The sequence below is a fragment of the Mesoplodon bidens genome, assembly GCF_964165515.1.
Source record: "Mesoplodon bidens genome assembly, chromosome: 9".
Classification (NCBI taxonomy): Eukaryota; Metazoa; Chordata; class Mammalia; order Artiodactyla; family Ziphiidae; genus Mesoplodon; species Mesoplodon bidens.
The window spans coordinates 30,812,914-30,832,142 of record NC_138166.1 but is presented as its reverse complement, the minus strand read 5'-3'; the positions used below and the strand labels follow the sequence as shown (position 1 = coordinate 30,832,142).

Here is a 19,229-nt window from a genome sequence, read left to right as displayed (position 1 = left end):
CCAAAGTTAAACACTAATAATTTGTTAAATAAAAAAAAAATTGATCTCATGGCTGATTTGTTGTGGTTTTCAGCTTATATAAAATAGAAGGATTTTATCTTATATTTAATAATAAGAATATGCTTAAGCCTTTGATAATGTTGTACAAATCTTTCTGTGTTTCTAACAGAGTGATGGCAGTTCCTGCCACAGTTATTTATTTTACCTGCTATGATCAATTAACTGCTCTTCTGAGATCTAAATTAGGAGAAAATGAAAACCGCATACCAATTGTTGCTGGAATTATGGCCAGACGTAAGTAATAAATTACTATATTTTCATTCTGATTTCTGCTTAACGCTTGTTTTAAAATTTTGACATTCATAGAGAATTTGTTTAAAATACAGAGTATTGGTAAAGATATATTTTGCATGGTAGTTTGTACTAATTTGTTAATATCTATACCCTAGAAGTCATATTGTATGATGATTGCCATCAGAATGAGATGGGATCAGCCTATCCCTGTCAAATCTTGGACAGAGATTTTAGATTTGAGATTTTAGACTTTAGAGTCTAGATTTTAGGATGATAACAGATAGCTGTCAAATTAATGCCAACGTCTTTAATCATTTTTCTTATAGACTTTGAGATTCAGAGTTTAATCATAAGGAAATTTGCCTCTGCACAGAAGGACATTTTTCTCTGTGCAGTGGAAGTGAGGTTTGTAGTAGTTCTGGTTGATGTATAAGGGTTGTGGAACTGCTCTTGAAAGAGTTGAAACCAGAAAGAGTAAGGGATGTGAAATACCTTTATCAAGGAAAAAAATCTGAGCCAGTATGGTTGGTATCATAAGATATTTAAGGTTTGCTTCATTTCAGAAAAGCTTAAAATACAAAAAGGCATGAAATATTAATTTTTGCATGTGTGTTTTCATAATGCATGGCTTTATTTTTGTTGTATTTGCTTGTTTGTACTAGTTGGTGCAGTAACTGTAATAAGTCCACTGGAATTGATTAGAACCAAGATGCAATCTAAGAAGTTTTCTTACGAGGAACTGCATCAATTTGTCAGCAAGAAAGTGTCTGAAGATGGTTGGATTTCCCTCTGGAGGGGCTGGGCTCCTACCGTTCTTAGAGATGTACCATTCTCAGGTAGGATTTATCTGCAGGTTTGCCTTACATATCACTTTTAAATCAACTAAATTTTAAACACATTAAGGCTAAAGGTAAGTTATCTTCTTTAGTGACCACACACTCCTAGTCCAGTGTTGGGCTCTCAGATCTTGATAAGTATTTATTGAATGAACAGTTTCTAATTCAAGCCTGGCTTTCTTTTCTCTTTGTGTTTGTTTAATTTCTTTTTAAACATTAATTGGTGTGTATTCATAGTTAGATAATGCAAAGTACCTTTAAAATTAAGTCATAATTAGTAAGATAAGTAAAGTACTACAAATCAAGATATTATAAAATACATTTAAGGGACTTCCCTGGTGGCGCAGTGGTTAGGAATCCGCCTGCCAATCCAGGGGAAACGGGTTCGATCCCTGGTCCAGGAACATCCCACATGCCGCGGAGCAACTGAGCCCGTGTGCCGCAACTACTGAGCCTGCGCTCTAGAGCCTGCAAGCCACAATTACTGAGCCCACGTGCCACAACTACTGAAGTCTGCGCACCGCAACAAGAGAAGCCACCACAACAAGAAGCCTGCACACTACAACAAAGAGTAGCCCCCGCTCACCACAACCAGAGAAAAGCATGTGTGCAGCAACGAAGACCCAGTGTGGCAATAAATACATACATACATACATTTAAGACCACCTGTGAATTATATTGATTCCTACTTTTTTCAGCTATTAAAGATAAAAATCTCCCCCACTGAGTGTCCTGTAGGGACTGTTACAAATCAGATTTGAGATTGTTCTAATCATTGAATTATACAACGGTAGAAAAATCATGAAAAAGAAGTGCAAAAATAACAAATAACTTGTAGAATGTGCATACTTCAGTAGTGTTGGGTTGGCCAAAAAGTTCTTTCGGGTCTTTGGTAACATGGGAAAATCCCGTGGCCAACCCAGTATTTCTCTCGTGAATCTCAGAAGTTTCCATTTAAAACCTGGAAGATTGCAGCATTATTTATGATAGCCAGGACATGGAAGCAACCTAAGTGTCCGTCGACATATGAGTGGATAAAGAAGATGTGGCACATACATACAGTACAATGGAATATTACTCAGGCATAAAAAGGAGTGAAACTGAGTTATTTGTAGTGAGGTGGATGGACCTCGAGTCTGTCATACAGAGTAAAGTAAGTCAGAAAGAGAAAAACAAATACTGTGTGCTAACACATATATATGGAATCTAAAACAAAAATGGTTCTGAAGAACCTAGGGGCAGGACAGGAATAAAGATGCAGAAGTAGAGAGTGGACTTGAGGACACGGGGAGGGGGAAGGGTGAGCTGGGACGAAGTGAGAGAGTGGCATGGACATATATACACGACCAGATGTAAAACAGATAGCTAATGGGAAGCAGCCGCATAGCACAGGGAGGTCAGCTCGGTGCTTTGTGACCACCTAGAGGGGTGGGATAGGGAGGGTGGGAGGGAGATGCAAGGGGGGGGTTATGGGGATGTATGTATACGTATAGCTGATTCACTTTGTTATACAGCAGAAACTAACACACCATTGTAAAGCAATTATATTCCAATAAAGATCTTAAAAAAATAAATAAAAAATAAAACCTGGAAGAAATAATTATTGAGAACCCTTGTATTAACATTCCTTTTTCCCTTTGAGTTACTCCTTTTCTTGGGCTGTCGTTCACATCTCTGCATCTTTCCCTTTCCATTAGTATTTTTCTTCAACGTTTTGTGTTCAGTTATGCTTTATAGAAACATCATAGATTCCTAGACCAATACTTTTTCATTTTTTAATTGTATTTGACACATAAAAAGTAATGAAGATATAAATTACGCAGTGCACTAATAAAATGGACACCTGTGAAGTCACCACTTCAATATATGAATTAGAATAGTGAATTTTTAAAATCATGAAACACATATGTCCACCTCCGCTGTCACACCCTCAGTGGTAGCCACTACACTGAATTTTTATCATTTATCTGGTTTCTAAAAAGTTTTACCATGTATGTATTACTGCTAAATACTGTTACTGACTTTTGCCTATTTTTGAGGTTTATAACTTATTTTACTCAAAAATATAAGATTTATTCTTGGTTTTCATGTGTAACTTTTGTTTTCACTCGTGTTTATGTCTGAGAAAACAATGCTGTGAACATTTTTTTTAACGTGTATGGGTGTAAGAATCTCTTCAGTTTTAGATTTGCTGGTTCATGTAAATATACACATTTAAAATTTTATGTGGTAATATCGAACCCTTTTCTAAAGTGATTGTGCAGATCACAACCATCAGCTTCCTGCTGCTTCATTTCAAACCCTCACCAGTACTTTTATTGCCAAAAGTTCTTAAGTTTTGTTTACCTAGTAATATAAAGTGGTATCTCACTTTAACTTATATTTCCCTGATTATTAATGAGGTTGGACACTGTTTCATTGGCCATTTATTTATCCATAATTGATTAGGGATTACGGCTGAAATAAGTATTCATTTCCTCCTCGTATGGATAGTTATCCAGGCATCATTTATTGAATAACCATACCTGCTGCCAGGATTTGTTGTGTCACCTGTTGTATCAAAGTTTCATATATGCATGGATGTGTTTCACTGGCCAACTTGTTTAACCCTGTACTAACAGTACAGTACTGTCTAAATTAAAGTACATAATAAAAAAATCTTCATGTTACCTTTTTTTGCTGTAGGAATGTCCTTTTTCTTTATAACTTTTGAAGTCTTTTAGTAGAGATTTAAAATTTTCTTTATAAAGGTTACATATACAACCTCTTTTTCTAATATTCATTTATAGGTACCACTCACCACAACTTTTAGTGCCTATTTTAAAAGACCTATTAAAAAAAAAGCTGTCTGAATCTTTGTGGTTGCTGCAGTGTTAACCGTCAATTCTTGTCTGTTAGCTTATATTCAGCTACTTGTAAACTCTTATAGATTCTAATTTGCCTGTCTTTTACATTTTCTATGTAGACAATAATATGTAAATTGTAACTACTTTATTTCTTCATTTTTTAATAGTTACAGCTTTTTTTCTATAAATACTGTGCTTACTGTGCTGCCTAGTACAATTTTGAATAGCAGCGATAGTGTTGCATCCCTGTCATTTTCCTCATTCTAAAGGAAATAGTTCTGTTGTTCCACCGTTAATAATTTTTGCTACAAGTTCTTGATGCATATCCTTTATCAAGTTGGAGAATTTCCCTTTTATTCCTAGGTTTCTAAGAAATTTCTTTGTTTGCTTTAAATGAAAGTGTATTGAATTTTATAAAATGCTTTCCCATCATTTTTAGATGGTCATACAATTCTGTTAATGTGGTATATGGCATCTAAAGAACTTATATTTACTGCCTTTGCATTCATCAGGTAACTCAATTTAGTCATAGCATGTGATCGTTTATGAGATAGTCTGGCTTCAGTTGCTGATTATTATTTTTTATTTTTTAGGATTTTTACATCAATGTTCATGAATGAGATGGAACTGTACTTTTCCTTTCCTCTCCTGTCCTTGTCAGGTTTTGAAATTAAAGTCCTTTTTACTGATGCATAGTTTTTTTGTTTATAAGAAGACTACTAGAATATTATTGAGAATTTTTTTTTAAATCTCGCCTAGTATGTGTCTAAGCAGAAAGCAAGGTGTGTCAAGAATAGAATTCTCTTTTCTTTAACATACAGTATTCCTTAACTATTTAAAGTCCACATTTCATTTCTAAATATGTGTTCATTTCATTCTCTGTTTTTACAGCAATGTACTGGTATAACTATGAAGTTTTAAAGAAGTGGTTGTGTGCAAAATCTGGTTTATATGAACCGACATTTATGATCAACTTTACTTCAGGGGCATTATCTGGTTCTGTAAGTTTATTCTTTTGTTGTTAATATTCCATAATAGTGATAATTGTCTTACTAAAATAGAACAAAATATTATGTAGCATTTCATGTCTATTGAGATAGTACTTTGGGGCTGCAGTGCTTTAAAATTTTTATAAGTATTTACTACCCTATTTTGAAGATAAATTACTAGCCATTAAATATTTTAAAATTCATTTTATATGTTTTTATTATATTACAAATACATTATATTTTTCTGAATCTTTTGGATTTGTTAGATCATTACAGTTGTGATAATGGTAAGAGTTTAAATAGTACTTTATTCTTTACAAGGTATTTGGCAATTTGGTCATTAAATGCCAGTAGATCTGGTTAGTTAATATTTTATAGAGTGTCATCTCATATGTATAATCGGATTGAATAGAAGTAATTTCATCCTTTGCTGCTAATTCCTGTTTCTTTGGGAACATTCTGGCTGAGTACCTCTTAAAAGAATTTTAATAAAAGTTATAGTCAGAAGGGAGAAATCTCAAATGACCATTTTTGGGTAGTAGAGAGTTCACCTTTTGCCACCCCTCCACATAGTGAAAAGTTGTGTAGTGGACTTCCTTTATGCACATTCTTATCACCATGATCTTGGCCACAAAGAGCTTTCTTATACCCACATACTTAGCAAGTGAATTTGTGATGACACAGAGGGATGTGCTGACATATTGGAACCAAATGAAAACAAGAGTGAAGGAGCATAGTGAGGTCATGGAGACCTGCAGAAAAATACTGGAGTAACTGTGTCAGAAAACCTAGGCTAAGGAAGCCCCTGAGATTGTGTTCAAAATTTAGACGTGAATATTCCCGGGTCTGAGATCTGTCAGATTAAGCCTAGTGGGGTATAAAACTATTGAGGTAAAAGAGCAATTCTTTTTAGCAACTTAAGTAGTTAGAATACCAGCAAAATCTTTTCATTATCTTTCTTATTTGTGAGGTGATTAAAAGTAACTTGATTGTATTTTATTTATATCTTAATCCAGCACGAATGAAGAAAAACAAGTACTATTTATATTTAGAGATTCATAACAGTTGGAATTGTAGAACCAATTCTGTACTTAATGCTTTATATCTTAAAAAAAAAAAAAGGCTATGTATCCTATAGCCATTGAATAATGGCTATAGGCTGTTGTCCCAGTTTTCCAGTAATACGAAGGAACGTTCTCTATTTTACTACTTCTGCCTAACATAGAAAATTTATTTTAAAAAATTTTAATGATTTAGAAAATACTGCTGCCTTTTGACTGTTATCAAATAACAGCAGAAAAAGCACATCAGTGGGACAATGTCCAGGCTTTCTGTCAGAAAACAAAATAGCCTAAACCACATCATTTTACAAAGTGTCAGTCTCATACCACATTGTTGCTACCTTTGATACTCCCATCAGCAGCCCTCCCTATCCAGAGGTTCTGCATCTGCAGAGTCAACCAATTCCATTCCTGATTGTTGAATCCACGGATGTAGAACCGCAGATATGGAGGGCCGACTCTACTGTGCCATTTTATATAAGGGATTTGAGCATCTGCAGATTTGGGTATCTGTAACCAGTACCCCCCGGATACTAAGAGACAACTGTATGTGTTAGATTGTGGAGATGGAGACACAATAATCGATTTTATCTTACCTGAGATCTTTGAAACTGATTTCATTTCAAGAACTTAAATCTTTTAACATTGACAGGTGAAATAAATATAAATGATTTTAAAGGGTATTTTATGAGCATATTGGCCAAATGTGAGTTGGGAAGCAAAAAATAGAGACCAGGTTTTACTTTGTATGATTGTTGTATCAGATATTATGAGACATTCTTCAGGGAATTTATTCTTTCAAAAAACCTTCATTGCTTAATTAGGGCATTATGAAAATAATTGTTAAATTGATTCATTTTGAGGTGAGTTTTTAAAAATGTGACTTGTGAGCTACATTTGATAAATATGTTGAAACCTATAAAGGTATATAGAACTAAAAGTAAATTTTCTTTTTTTAAATTTAATTTTTAATTATATTTATTTTAAAAACATTTGTTGGAAAATTTTAAATGCTTACTAGATACTTGAGAATTTCCACTTTAAAATATTATACCTTCATATGTAGTAAAGGAATAATGGAACACACAGGAGCATCAGAAAATGTGAATACTGGTTTCAGAGTCAGAGAGGTCTGGTTGGAATTCTGACTCTGCCACTAATAGTTGTGTGACCTCAGGAAAATAGGGGAACTTTTCTGAGACTGTTTACTTCTGAATTTTGGGAGGAGTACGTAAGACATATATCTGTTTTCTTTAATAGAGCTTCTTTTAAATACCTCTGGTTTCATTTTATGTTTCAGTTTAGTTGTGATTTTTATTACTATCCTTATTAAGAAATGTGCTAATTAGAATATTAAAATACTTTAGGAAAAATTTAAAAAGAGATTTAAATCAGTTTTACTTTTTGTTAGTTTGCAGCTGTTGTAACTTTGCCATTTGATGTGGTAAAAACACAAAAGCAGACACAACTTTGGATATATGAAAGTCGGAAAAGTAAGTGTAATTAATTTACAACATTTTTAAGATGCCATGAAAAATTTTTTCTTTCCAGATACTAAGTTAGGAATATCTAAAATAGGGAAAACAAGATTTTTTTTCCCTTTGTTACCTTACTCTTTATCTAACTCAAACTAATACACTGTTAGAATGGAATACCCAGAAAAAAATACTCTAAACCTACAAAAAAATTTAAGAAATCTTAAAGACTATGTATTTTGCCTGCCATGAGTTAAGTCTCATACCTGCTATATAGAAGATTAAATTATGTAGTCTTTCAAATAAACGTAGGCAAACCAGGGTGAAGGATAGGCAATTACTGGGAAACCTTTTTTCTTAGTGCATCTTGTGTCATTAGTATGCAGACACATTTTGTTGTTGTTTATTTTTTAGCTTCCCTTCTTTTGATGTGTTTTTTCTGCCTGTTATCCCATCTACTTTCTTTATAACCTATAATTCCTTCTAGAACAAAAGCGTACTGTTAGTTGCTTCTACTAGATCCATTCTATCATTATTATAGAAAGTATAGCAAGCCCACTGGAAATGGGGCTTCGATTGTTTCTGAAACATACAATTGTTAGGATTTGATAAATTTGGATGGTCAGTAGATGAGTGTTTATTTTATTGTCTATGCTTGAAATATTTAATAATCACAGTGTTTCCTTACACTGTAAGAAGTTGCTTATCACCTGTAGGATTAGCTCTTTGATGTTGGATCTTTAGGCAGGAGATACTTTTGAGGTTCTTTTAGAGCTCTGCAGTGGCTTACCTCCAGTTGATAACTCTGTTCTTTCTCTTTTACATTAATTTCACCCTGCTATTAAAATAGAGACCAGTCTGGGACTTGAGTTCTATAAGATTAGAAATACCCAGCTACTTGGCCTCCTTTCTTTTACCAGTTGTTTCCAGAATTTAAATGAAATAATTTAAACATGAAGTATAAAGTTACCAACTTGTAAAGTTCTTGTCATTGACTTTTTTTAGAAAGTTAAATTCCAGTCATAAATATTTTGTTCTTGGTTTTAAAATATGTATGTAATTACTATATTTATACTTACATTATTTATATTGATAGTTTAGCTTCTTAAGTAAATCACAAGGCCTCATTTATCTTCATAGGCAGAGAATCTGATATTTTATATACAAGAAATTTTGAGATAATGAGCCCCTCTTCATTAAGTGGCAAATTCTAAAAAGCTGTTTTTGAAAGCTATCTTTCTCTAATTTTTCCCTTTTTTCCTAGGTATACTTAATAATACGTACTTTAGTCTTTCTTCATGGCTGAGAGTTGTCATCATTGTACACATTGATTACTGTAGAGTTTCATAATGCAGCTCTCAGAAACTAGTGAGGATAACTTAGGAGTGTTTGCCCAACATTCAGTGGTCTCAAACCACGACTTTGAAATCTTCAGCTTCACAGTTTTCACATGGTAGTATGCCTACTTCTTGGCAGACTTTTTTCACCTATTGCATCTAGTAGTCTATGGGCTAAGCCAGATGCTTGTAATCGTTGTGTAAAATGAAGGTAAGCAAACTTTATGTATGAACAGCTCGTTCATGAGGCTTATGTTTGAACTTCAGTAACATCTATTTTTGCTGTTTTCAAAAGATATATAAATTGGTTTTTACTGTGTTCCAGATATTTGAGTAATTGCAAATAAGTGAGATGTTACTGTTAGTTACAGGAAAACTCTGCCCTTTGGAGGAGATAGCACTGCTTTAATTTATTTCAAGACTGGCACAGCTAGTGTTCAGGAAGGTTTCAATAAAGCAGGACCTCACTAGGGAGGAATGAGCTGTTTTCCTCAAAGCCTCTTTTTGGGAACAAAAATTATTTTTTAACGTATGCAATAAAAATTCATGAAAAATGGTTACCAGGGCTTTACTTTGGCTTTGGGAACCCCATGAGGATTTCTGTACATCTTTAAAATTTTTCATTATGAAAGATTTTTAAGGCGTGGAAAAAAGTACAAAGGATATACATACCACCAAGCTTAAGAAACAAACATCATCAGTTCAGGAGAAGTCTTGTGTATATTCCTCCTTGACTGCATCTGGTCCTATGTACCTTAAAACTTACTGCCTTTATGATTTTTTCTTTTTAATGAATCCAACTATTAAAAATAAGATTTAAAATAGCTCTTTAGGTCAACAGATCTGTTCTTACTATAGTGAAATGATATACCACAAAGGCCATAAACACTCTTTTATGTGTATTATCTGTATTAGAAATTAAGTGGTAATTTATAATAGCATCATTTCTTTAACACTTAGTTTCTATGCCTTTGCAAATGTCAACGTGGGCTATAATGAAGAACATTGTTGCTAAGAATGGATTTTCCGGATTATTTACAGGTAAAAATATTTCCTTTATCAAATCATTGACTAAAATGATTACCTTTAAATCTTATCACCTTCCTAAATTACCTTTCAGCAGGAAATTACTGAATATATTCCACATTTACTATTTCCTCCTAAATATCTTTGCTATAAAAGTTTAAAAATGTTAAATAACAGTAGATTTACTATTGATAGAGGTGAGGAGTGAGCAGTTTGGCTTCTTCTTTGACAACAGTTTATGGGACAGTATTTCATATATCACTTCACTTACTTTGATAACTATCAGAATGAAACCAAATAAGTTACATTTAAAAAAACAAGGTAAAATTTGTTGTGATTTTTTTCTATTCTCTTTTCAGGCCTAATTCCTCGTTTAATTAAAATTGCTCCTGCTTGTGCTGTTATGATCAGTACATATGAATTTGGAAAGTCTTTTTTCCAGAAACAAAATGCTCGAAGACAGCAATACTAGAGATGCTATTGCAACCTGAAATAACAACCATGACCAAATAATAAGATGGAGAATCTTAGACAAGAACTTTTTTTCACCATTATCTTACATGGTTTTATATCTTTCTTATCTATAATTTAAATGAATAGTAAATTTCTACTTTACATTTAAATCCTAATTTTTAAATAAATTTTTTATCCTAATTTTTGAGATTTTGAAAAAGATATTACAGAAATCATAACCATTGAGCATTCTTGTAAAGAAAAGAAGAATTATTCTACACTGAAAGCAATAACCTCAGAGTTTGATACAAGTCTCAGTGTAAGTTAATCCTATTGGGAGTGTGTCAGAGACAACAGAATGCTGAATGATGTACAGAGTCTAAAAGAAAAATTCGCAAATCTTTTATACACATTTAAATCACGGACATAGATATTTAAGTATTTCAGCAAAGTAGATAATGGAAGGCAGTCTTTAGATAACATTATTCACATATACCACATATTACCTATTAGTTATTTTCTTTAATTCACATGCATTTGGTATTTTGTTTTTTTACCTTGTTACTGTTCTAAGGCCTCATGAATATTAGGATTTCTCTGATCAGAGGTGTATGGTTATTTTATCTTCATGAACCAAAAATATAATAATTTGTATGACACTGATGCTGCTATTTTTGATGACTAAAGACCGTGTATTATCTACTGTCTCTGCAAGAGAGAGGGAGCTTTTACTGCCTGTATCAGATGTTCACTTCAGTCAAACTTGCGTGTGTAGTGGAAAACCACATTATAGTCAGACCAGTAAAAATGCTGTGTCAGCACAGGAAGGGCCTCTGGTTTCAGCTGTCCTGTAATGTAAGTATCACCATTTGTGGAGTTCTCTAGGTAATTTCTATTGGCTCGTTCTAACAAAATTGAGACTATTACTACAGTATCAGTCACAGAATATTTCCAAAATGTCCCTTGATTTTACACATCTCACATTAGTATGCTAGACCAAGAACTAAACAGGCAGCAGTTACCTTGAAGAAAGAGCTTTTGGTCACTGGAAGCTAATGCCTAAATAATTTAGTTAATGAATGTAAGAACGAAATAAAAAGGATATGATTTCAAGACAAGAAACAATATTCTTTTTTAATATTTTTGTTTTTCTCAGGATCTGTATCCTGGGAGAAAAAGCACTTTATTGCAGTCTATGTGAATTTTATGAAAGTGTGAAGCATTTTTTTCCCTAAAATAGAGTAATATATTTAAGTGACAAATCTCTAGTGTTGGTAGAGGAATTAATGTATTTTCTAATATAGCAGAAAACTGTTTATGTTTCACCAGAAATAAACTCTGTAGGGTTTGTATTTAACCTTTTGTGTTTATTTTATCCTGTGTTGATTTACCTTAAGATTGCAACATATATATCCATAAAAATATATTTATAACTTTGACTTATATTTTCATTAAAATATTTTGTGCTTTCTTAAAATATCACTGTGCTTCTAGCTAAATATTTTCATATAAAATCGTTATGTTAATGCTATACTATACACATATATATAAAAAACACACGTGAAAGTTTATCTTGAACACTGATGTTTAACAGTATTAAATTTAAATTTACCTTGGTTCTGCTGTGCTTCTTTTTGATAACTGGTAGAAAAAGGCAGAAAAATTTAGGTTTTGAAATGCTCTCAAAAAGCGGTCATGTATTTCAGCTTAATGTCACTTATAAACAACGGAAGGGAAATTTTCATCCTCCCCCCACCCCACTACGGACTGCAGTTGTGAAAAATTCTCACTTTATGACTAGAATAACTTAAATAAATCTAATTCCCTACAGTTTTTCTAACATATATTACATGCAATGTATCTGAATGAAAAGGAGCCTGAACTGAAGCTTTCTCTATACTTAAGTGGTCCAGAAGCATTAACAGTAGCAACTGAAAAACATTTGGTTACAAATTGTGTTCTTGGTAATGTTTCTGAAAGGAAACAGTTTCATTCTGTTAATTTCTAACATACACATTTAAATTTTTTAAGAAAAATGTCTTATGCAAGTATTACATGTTTGCTACCTTTCATATAATACATGTTTGACTTCTTTAAAAAGTAATATGGAATTAAAGTAAAATTTTATTTCTAGGAAGACTGTTCACTATGCTTATTTAGCCACATTTGACTACTTTAAATCCTAACCTCTTTTTTTTCTGGGGCACAAATTACAGGGATGTGGGAAAGTTTAGTGTATCACTTTAAATTTTTTTTCCAAAATGAACTTTTAAAAATAAATTGCTGGGCTTCCCTGGTGGCGCAGTGGTTGAGAGTCCGCCTGCCGATGCAGGGGACACGGGTTCGTGCCCCGGTCCGGGAAGATCCCACATGCCGCGGAGCGGCTGGGCCCGTGAGTCATATCCACTGAGCCTGCGTGTCCGGAGCCTGTGCTCCGCAACGGGAGAGGCCACAACAGTGAGAGGCCCGCGTACCGCAAAATAAATAAATAAATAAATTACTGCTGTTATATTTTAATCTATCAATCATTCAACACTTACTGAGACCTTTTATGTGGTAGGCAGTATAAAAAGCACTGGAGATAAGATGACATTTCAGATACTCTCACTGGCCTTCAGGTTTCAGCTGTGATTGCTACAAGTATGCAAAAGGAGTGATGGAAAAGCTGAAGAATTCTCCCCTCAGCCTGTGGTGGAGGGACCAGTCAGGAAATGCTTCTAAGATTAGGACATGCGATCCAATTAAACATACCTGGAGGTTGGGAGTCTTCAATCAGGCAGTGGTATTTAGCGCCAGTGGCTTGAGCGGACAGCATATATGGCCATGTGGTAGGAGATAAGATTGGAAAAGGAGTCCAAGGGGCCTTGTCTGCCAAAGGAGGAACAAGAAGCAAGAGGGAGCCAAGTAAGTATTTTTGGCACAGCTTTAAAAGTTAGAATTGTGTTGTTTTTTTCCCCCAAGACCAGTATTTTCTTTTAACTGAAAGAAAATAGGATAGCACAGTTTAGCACAGCTATAGAACAGAAGACACTAGAATGTGTCACGTGTTAAGGCCAAGTGCTATGTAGTGAAACTTTGGTTTTAGTTGGGTTTTAGAAAAATAACAGTATGAAAAATGGGGCTTATAATAAGGTGATCTATTTAAAAACAAAAGTTTTGGTTTGGATTAAAATATATTTTTAAAAGGTACCACTGTGACATTGGTATAATTTTATCTTCTCTCTCCTATCAGTGAAAAAACAAATAAATGCTAAAGCAAAATACAAGGTGCTTTGCTTACAGAAGAGCAAAGTGGACTAGTTTAAAAAAAATAAGGAGCCCTGATGTTCAAAGCAGTCATGTGACATTTCCAAGGTAATCCAATGTATTAGTTTATCAAAACTAGAAACTGTAACCAACAATAGGAAATTTAACAAAGAATTTACATAAGTTGTAAATTTGAGGAACATTTTTAACCACTTGAAAACTTGTATGTAAATCTAATAAAGATGACTTAAATAAAAACCAGCTGAGTCTACTTGCATTTTTAAGGTTTCTGTCAATCATAATTAATGGGAGTCTGTATTTGGTACTTACCACTTAAGAACTTATACATATGATTTTATTTAATGTTGACATCCTGATGCCATCAGGCAGGTGTTGAGAAGATGGTGATGTTTCCATTTTACAGGTGAGAAAACAAACATGGTTGTTACATAATAAAATCAGAACACTGCCAAAACCACTACTGTACTGTACCACTTCAGATGTTGTCAGCTTTAAAGCATATCATGTCATTTTTTAAAAAATAAAAAGTAATTTGATACGAAATGAGGATTTCTCCGAAACCATTTTCATATTAGTATTTTAGGTGTTAATATACACTTACCACGTTTGTTGAAACGAAAGTTCACTGTACATCTTGAATAAAATAACTTTTTGTCAAGGAAAAAATAAGACTGCTACTGCATGGTACAAAATGTTTAATATACATGCAACAAGTATCGTACATCAAGGCAACAAAATACACATGGAAATAGTAGCATATAGTTCAGCATTCTATTTAGGGGAGGGTGTGTGAACAAGAAACACTACCACCTAAAATTAAAGGTTGAGACATACCTCATGCAAACATTAACAAACTACCTCTACAACTAGTGTGAAATGAACTGTGTAGAAACCTGAAGTCACATTAGCAGATGAATTTTATACCAAGAGCTCCAAGAAAGGAGAAAAGGTCATTATCCTCGGATGTCATGTTTAAATCTGCATTTAGCAGCATGTTAAGATGCACAAGTTACTGTACACATTAGGCAAATCTGAAAAACTTGATCAATTATGGAACCTTGTATTTCTATATTATGAAAATGTATGGAAAAAATTTAACTGATTTTTTAATTACTGAAGGATAATAAATGACATTTGAGAGTGGACCATGAATGAAAGCATTTAAACATTCTGATAGGTGTTAGGAAAGCAGCAATAGTGCTTAAGGCTAGCCTAAAAATTTTGAAGTTCCCCTCCTTAACCATTCTCATCCCCTCCTCCCAAGGTTTCCACTGTCCTCATTTCAACCTTCCTTCTGTTCCCCCATGCTGCTTACAAATTGCTTTAGATACCTCTCACTCACAATAATGTGTACAGAATTAAGAATAAAGGTACCATTTCTCAATATTTGCATTACTGCAAGTACTAAAGCCTCAAGCTAAAGGAATAAAGCTCTGAATATGTTCTGGTACATCTAAGATAATTTATTTTAAGGGATTTCAGGCCGCCTTTGTCCCTGAAATGACACTGTTTGAATGGTCTTACCTATAAGACTAGCTTTGTTACTGTTTATTATCTTAAATTCCAAATGATGAGCGTAAAACTCTAAATATTTCAGAGAACCACCACACTCCCACATTTCTAATACAAAGAATGACTGTAACAAGTGCTTCTTGTCTCCTCTCAATCAAATATTTTAGGAGGAACATTCTATATGTCAAAGTTACTAAGTTTGAATGTAATGTTAACAAATAAAAATAGCATATGAAGTCCCCAATAAGTACTGTAGTAGCCTCTTCATGTAAACAATGTATAAAACTTCTTTGGCACAGCTGATCATGTTTTCCTCATATTACTTACTACAGAAAATATACTTCATACATTTTCTCTTTCAATATGGTGGAATTTTTAGGGACAAATGTACAGTTGTTCCAAAATTTGCAAAAATTTAAAAGACGGCTCATGGCTTTAAAAAAAATTTTTTTTTTACCTGTAGAAGTGGAGTAATTTTTAACATTAACATCAATTTTAAAATGAGATTATGGTATGATTAATGACAAGCTGTAAAGCATGTGTGACACAATTCATTCTTGCATATGAGGCAGAAAAACAGCACTGGATGTCAGACATATTGTTAAGTATGGTGATTAGCCTACTGATCCTTACTTTAAAAGCTTCTCAGGTCCTTAAATGAACTTGAACTCTTTCCTGATAAAATACTTTTTCAACATTTGTTCTACATTTTTAAATGTTTCCAGTTTATGAGATATAAATTTGATCAATTTTGAAATCGATAAACTTTAAAGAAAATCTTGGAAAAACAAAAACAAGAAATGTATTCACTTTACCTTAATGGTCTAAAATACTTTCCCTGTGACCCTAACAAATTTAGTAACTGCCTAACGACACATCCTACAAAATTTATAAAATGTTAAGTGGAATGTTAGGTTGATGCCAAATGATAAAGAAAAACTGAATAAGCCACTGTGAAACTGCAGCTAAGAACCTTTCTCTTCACTTTAAAGACAAGGCATTTAAATATCAGAACTTGGGAAGAAATTCATGAAAAATGAAGTAACTCACTCTTAGAAAATTTAATCACTGAATAAAAGAGCAAAAGAAAATACTTAAGTCTCTAGAATAAAACCTCGAACTCGGTCTCTGGCAATTATGACACGTTTAAATATATGAAAATCAGCTGAGTAACAAATATGTACAACTTGCCATGGATTATTAACTTAGAGGATCTCTGAAAGTTTTTTTTAAGCCTATTCATTTTTAAACTTCCTCAGTGACAAATATGGGCATTTTAAAATGAAAAGTGGCAGAGTCATTTTGTTCATATGGAGTGGACGGAACTCTCTAATATAAGCGACAGAATGCCAGACATGTGCCAGAACAATATAAAATTTCAGATGTTTTCCCAGCAGTCAAACTTACATAAATAGAACATTTGCAACATAAAAACTTTTGGCTTTTACATAAAATTTTTCAGGATGGAGTTAGACCTGGACTTGTCATCTCTGTTGTAGGACTTGCAAGGTAGTCATTAGATTTTAGGCTTGTTAGAGATTTGTAACTTGCCACTGATGTTAGAGACCCACAGAGACCAAGTAATGAGGGAGTATCTTCTTTACCTGAAAATTAGGATAAAATAACAAATATTTAATTTCCCTTGAAGCATAATACCAAAAAGATCCTAAAACCATTAAAACCTTACATACTCTACAAAACAGTACAAGCATATCTATAAAATCAAACACCTATATGTTAACATGTTTGATCTTTCAGTAGTTTCAATGGTACCCTTATAAAACATAGAGGGAATATTTGTGCTTCTTGTAAAAGTTCTAGATATGGAAGTTTGAGATGTTTTGGAACAAGAAAGTTTACCTTGTTTTGGAGAATATGATCATATTCAATTAGTAAAGAATAACAAAAAATTAAAGTAACAATACCAGTGCCCAGGCCACAGGAATACCAGGAAGTCCGTGTGTAGGTAACGTAATACAGCAGAAGCAGAATGGCTTCAATTCAGTTGGAGGGCTTGATCTGCAAAGTTTTTATTCACTTACTGAATAAACACTTATTCAGCACCAACTCTGCATCAGGAGTATTGTCACACAGTGCTGGACTTCAGTAGGCCCATGAAGGAGGAATGGCAGATCTGTTTCCGCAGCCGGGGAGAACAAGTTCTTTCCAGAGCTGAATAAGTTTCAACCCACAGTGTGCAAATACCAGCGATAAGTGGCTGGTTTGAGGCTGTGAAAGGCTAATAAGGTCTTTGAAAACTAGCGGTTTTCCAAAGAAGATGGAAAGCTTAGGTTTTACTCATGTGGTTATAGAAGTATAAACTGAACCAGATATCAGATGTTTCTGAATATTATATATTATTTCAAACAGTCCCTCCTCACTGTTCTCATAGTTGTCGTATTAATACTTTAACCCACTTTGTCATACTGTATGATAACTGTGGGGCTCTCTCCTTTATTAAACTATAGACTCTGAGAAAGGACATGGAATTTGTTGTGTTCATTATTATATTCCCAGTGCTAGCACACAGTAGACACTCATTAAATAATTATGTAATTAATGATAATTCAGTAAGAACTGCACTGGGACACAAAAGAACTCCTGTGTTCTTTACAGCTATGTGACCTGGGGAAAGGCATCTTCTCTGAGCCTGTTCTTTCCTTTGTAAAATGAGAACAGGTACCAAAAGATGACAATGTTAACTTCATAGTTTTGCTGACTAAAAAGTACAGGAAAATACAACGGGTTAGGAAAAGATATGGAAGAGTAATTGTCACATTCAGGTTTCAAATGTTTTATCATCTTATGTCAGGATCAGAAGATACAGATGTTTCAAGAACCCTTTTAATGTCTAAGTTTAGAGACCTATTTCAGGCCAAAATGAGCTCTAGAGTTCCTGCTAAATTCTCCAGGAACTCAACTGCTTTGGATAGTCTCTCCCAAATTTCTAATTCATTACTGACCTGTAATGTTTTAAAGAGATTTACTACTAATTACATATACATATGTATGTATATATAACTATTTTCTTTATTGTAAATATATATGTCACATACAATTTGCCATTTCAGTCATTTTAAATGTACAATTCAATGGCATTAATTACATTCATAGTATTGTGCAACCATCACCAACCGCTATTTCCAAAAATTTTCATCAGCCCAAACAAAAAATCCCTACCCTCTTTAAACAGTAACTCTACATTCTCCCCTTCCCCTCAGTCTCTGGAAACCTCTAACCTACTTTCTGTCTATGAATTTGCCCATCCTAGATTTATTCTTATAAGTGGAATCATACAGCATTTGCCCTTCTGTGTCTGGCTTATTTCACTTAGCATAATGTTTTTTAAGGTTCATCCGTGTTGTATGTATCAGAACTTCATCCCTTTTCTATGGCTGAGTAATATTCCATTGTATGTATATACTACATTTTGTTTCTCCATTCATCTGTATGGACATTTGGGTTGTTTCCACCTTTTGACTACTGGAAATAATGCTGATGTAAACACTGGCACACAAGTATCTGTTTGAATCCTGTTTTCAGTTCTTTGAGAGTATATACTTAGGTTACACATATTTTTTAAATATAAAGATTAGAACACAGTAATTGCAAAAGACTGAATCTAAATGTCTAACATAGTTACACAGTGGAGTAATATGCATCTGTAGAAGAGAATGAGAAAGATCTCTATGTACTGCTGTGTCATGATTTCCAGGATATACTATTTAGTGGAAAAAGCAAAGTGCGAAATAGTGCATAGTACGTTACCTTTTATCTTAAAAAGGAATATGAATTTATTTGAATTTGCATATGTTTTAAACGTCAATAGAAAGATAATTTAAAAATAAAAACGGTTACTTACGAAAGTAGAAGTGAACAGAGTTGAGGTGAAGTTTAAGCATAGTACTTTGACTCTGGGATATATTCTCAAGGTAAAATAATTAAAAACAAATCTTAAGCTATTTTAACTTACCCTATTTTAGTAATATAGATACTATTAGCTTGAAATTAAAACATATAATAGGAAAAAGCAAATAAGAAATTATGTTCCTATAAATTAGGAACCAATATTTTCATCATAAGATATAAAAATACAAAATCAAGTACATGGAAACCTTGACTCTTATGTGTGA

At 33.4% G+C, this 19,229-nt stretch overlaps 2 protein-coding genes across 7 annotated transcripts in view; one reads left to right on the top strand and one right to left on the bottom strand.

The window, feature by feature from the left end:
- The window catches only part of SLC25A40 (solute carrier family 25 member 40), a 54,498-nt gene extending 42,689 nt beyond the window's left edge, over window positions 1–11,809 (top strand). The window contains exons 6-11 of one of the 2 annotated variants that reach the window (XM_081243700.1): window positions 170–294; window positions 957–1,130; window positions 4,868–4,977; window positions 7,438–7,519; window positions 9,799–9,879; window positions 10,224–11,809. In XM_081243700.1, the coding sequence (XP_081099826.1) occupies window positions 170–294; window positions 957–1,130; window positions 4,868–4,977; window positions 7,438–7,519; window positions 9,799–9,879; window positions 10,224–10,336 (685 nt within the window). In that variant the 3' untranslated portion in view covers window positions 10,337–11,809. The remainder of the gene's footprint in view (window positions 1–169; window positions 295–956; window positions 1,131–4,867; window positions 4,978–7,437; window positions 7,520–9,798; window positions 9,880–10,223) is intronic. The other variant, XM_081243699.1, reaches the window with a different exon arrangement.
- Window positions 11,810–16,554: 4,745 nt separating this feature from the next.
- RUNDC3B (RUN domain containing 3B) overlaps window positions 16,555–19,229 on the bottom strand; it is a gene marked incomplete at both ends in the record, with an annotated part of 149,917 nt that continues 147,242 nt past the window's right edge. For all 5 annotated transcript variants that reach the window (XM_081243937.1, XM_081243940.1, XM_081243938.1 and 2 more), the window contains one exon: window positions 16,555–16,700. In XM_081243937.1, the coding sequence (XP_081100063.1) occupies window positions 16,555–16,700 (146 nt within the window). The remainder of the gene's footprint in view (window positions 16,701–19,229) is intronic.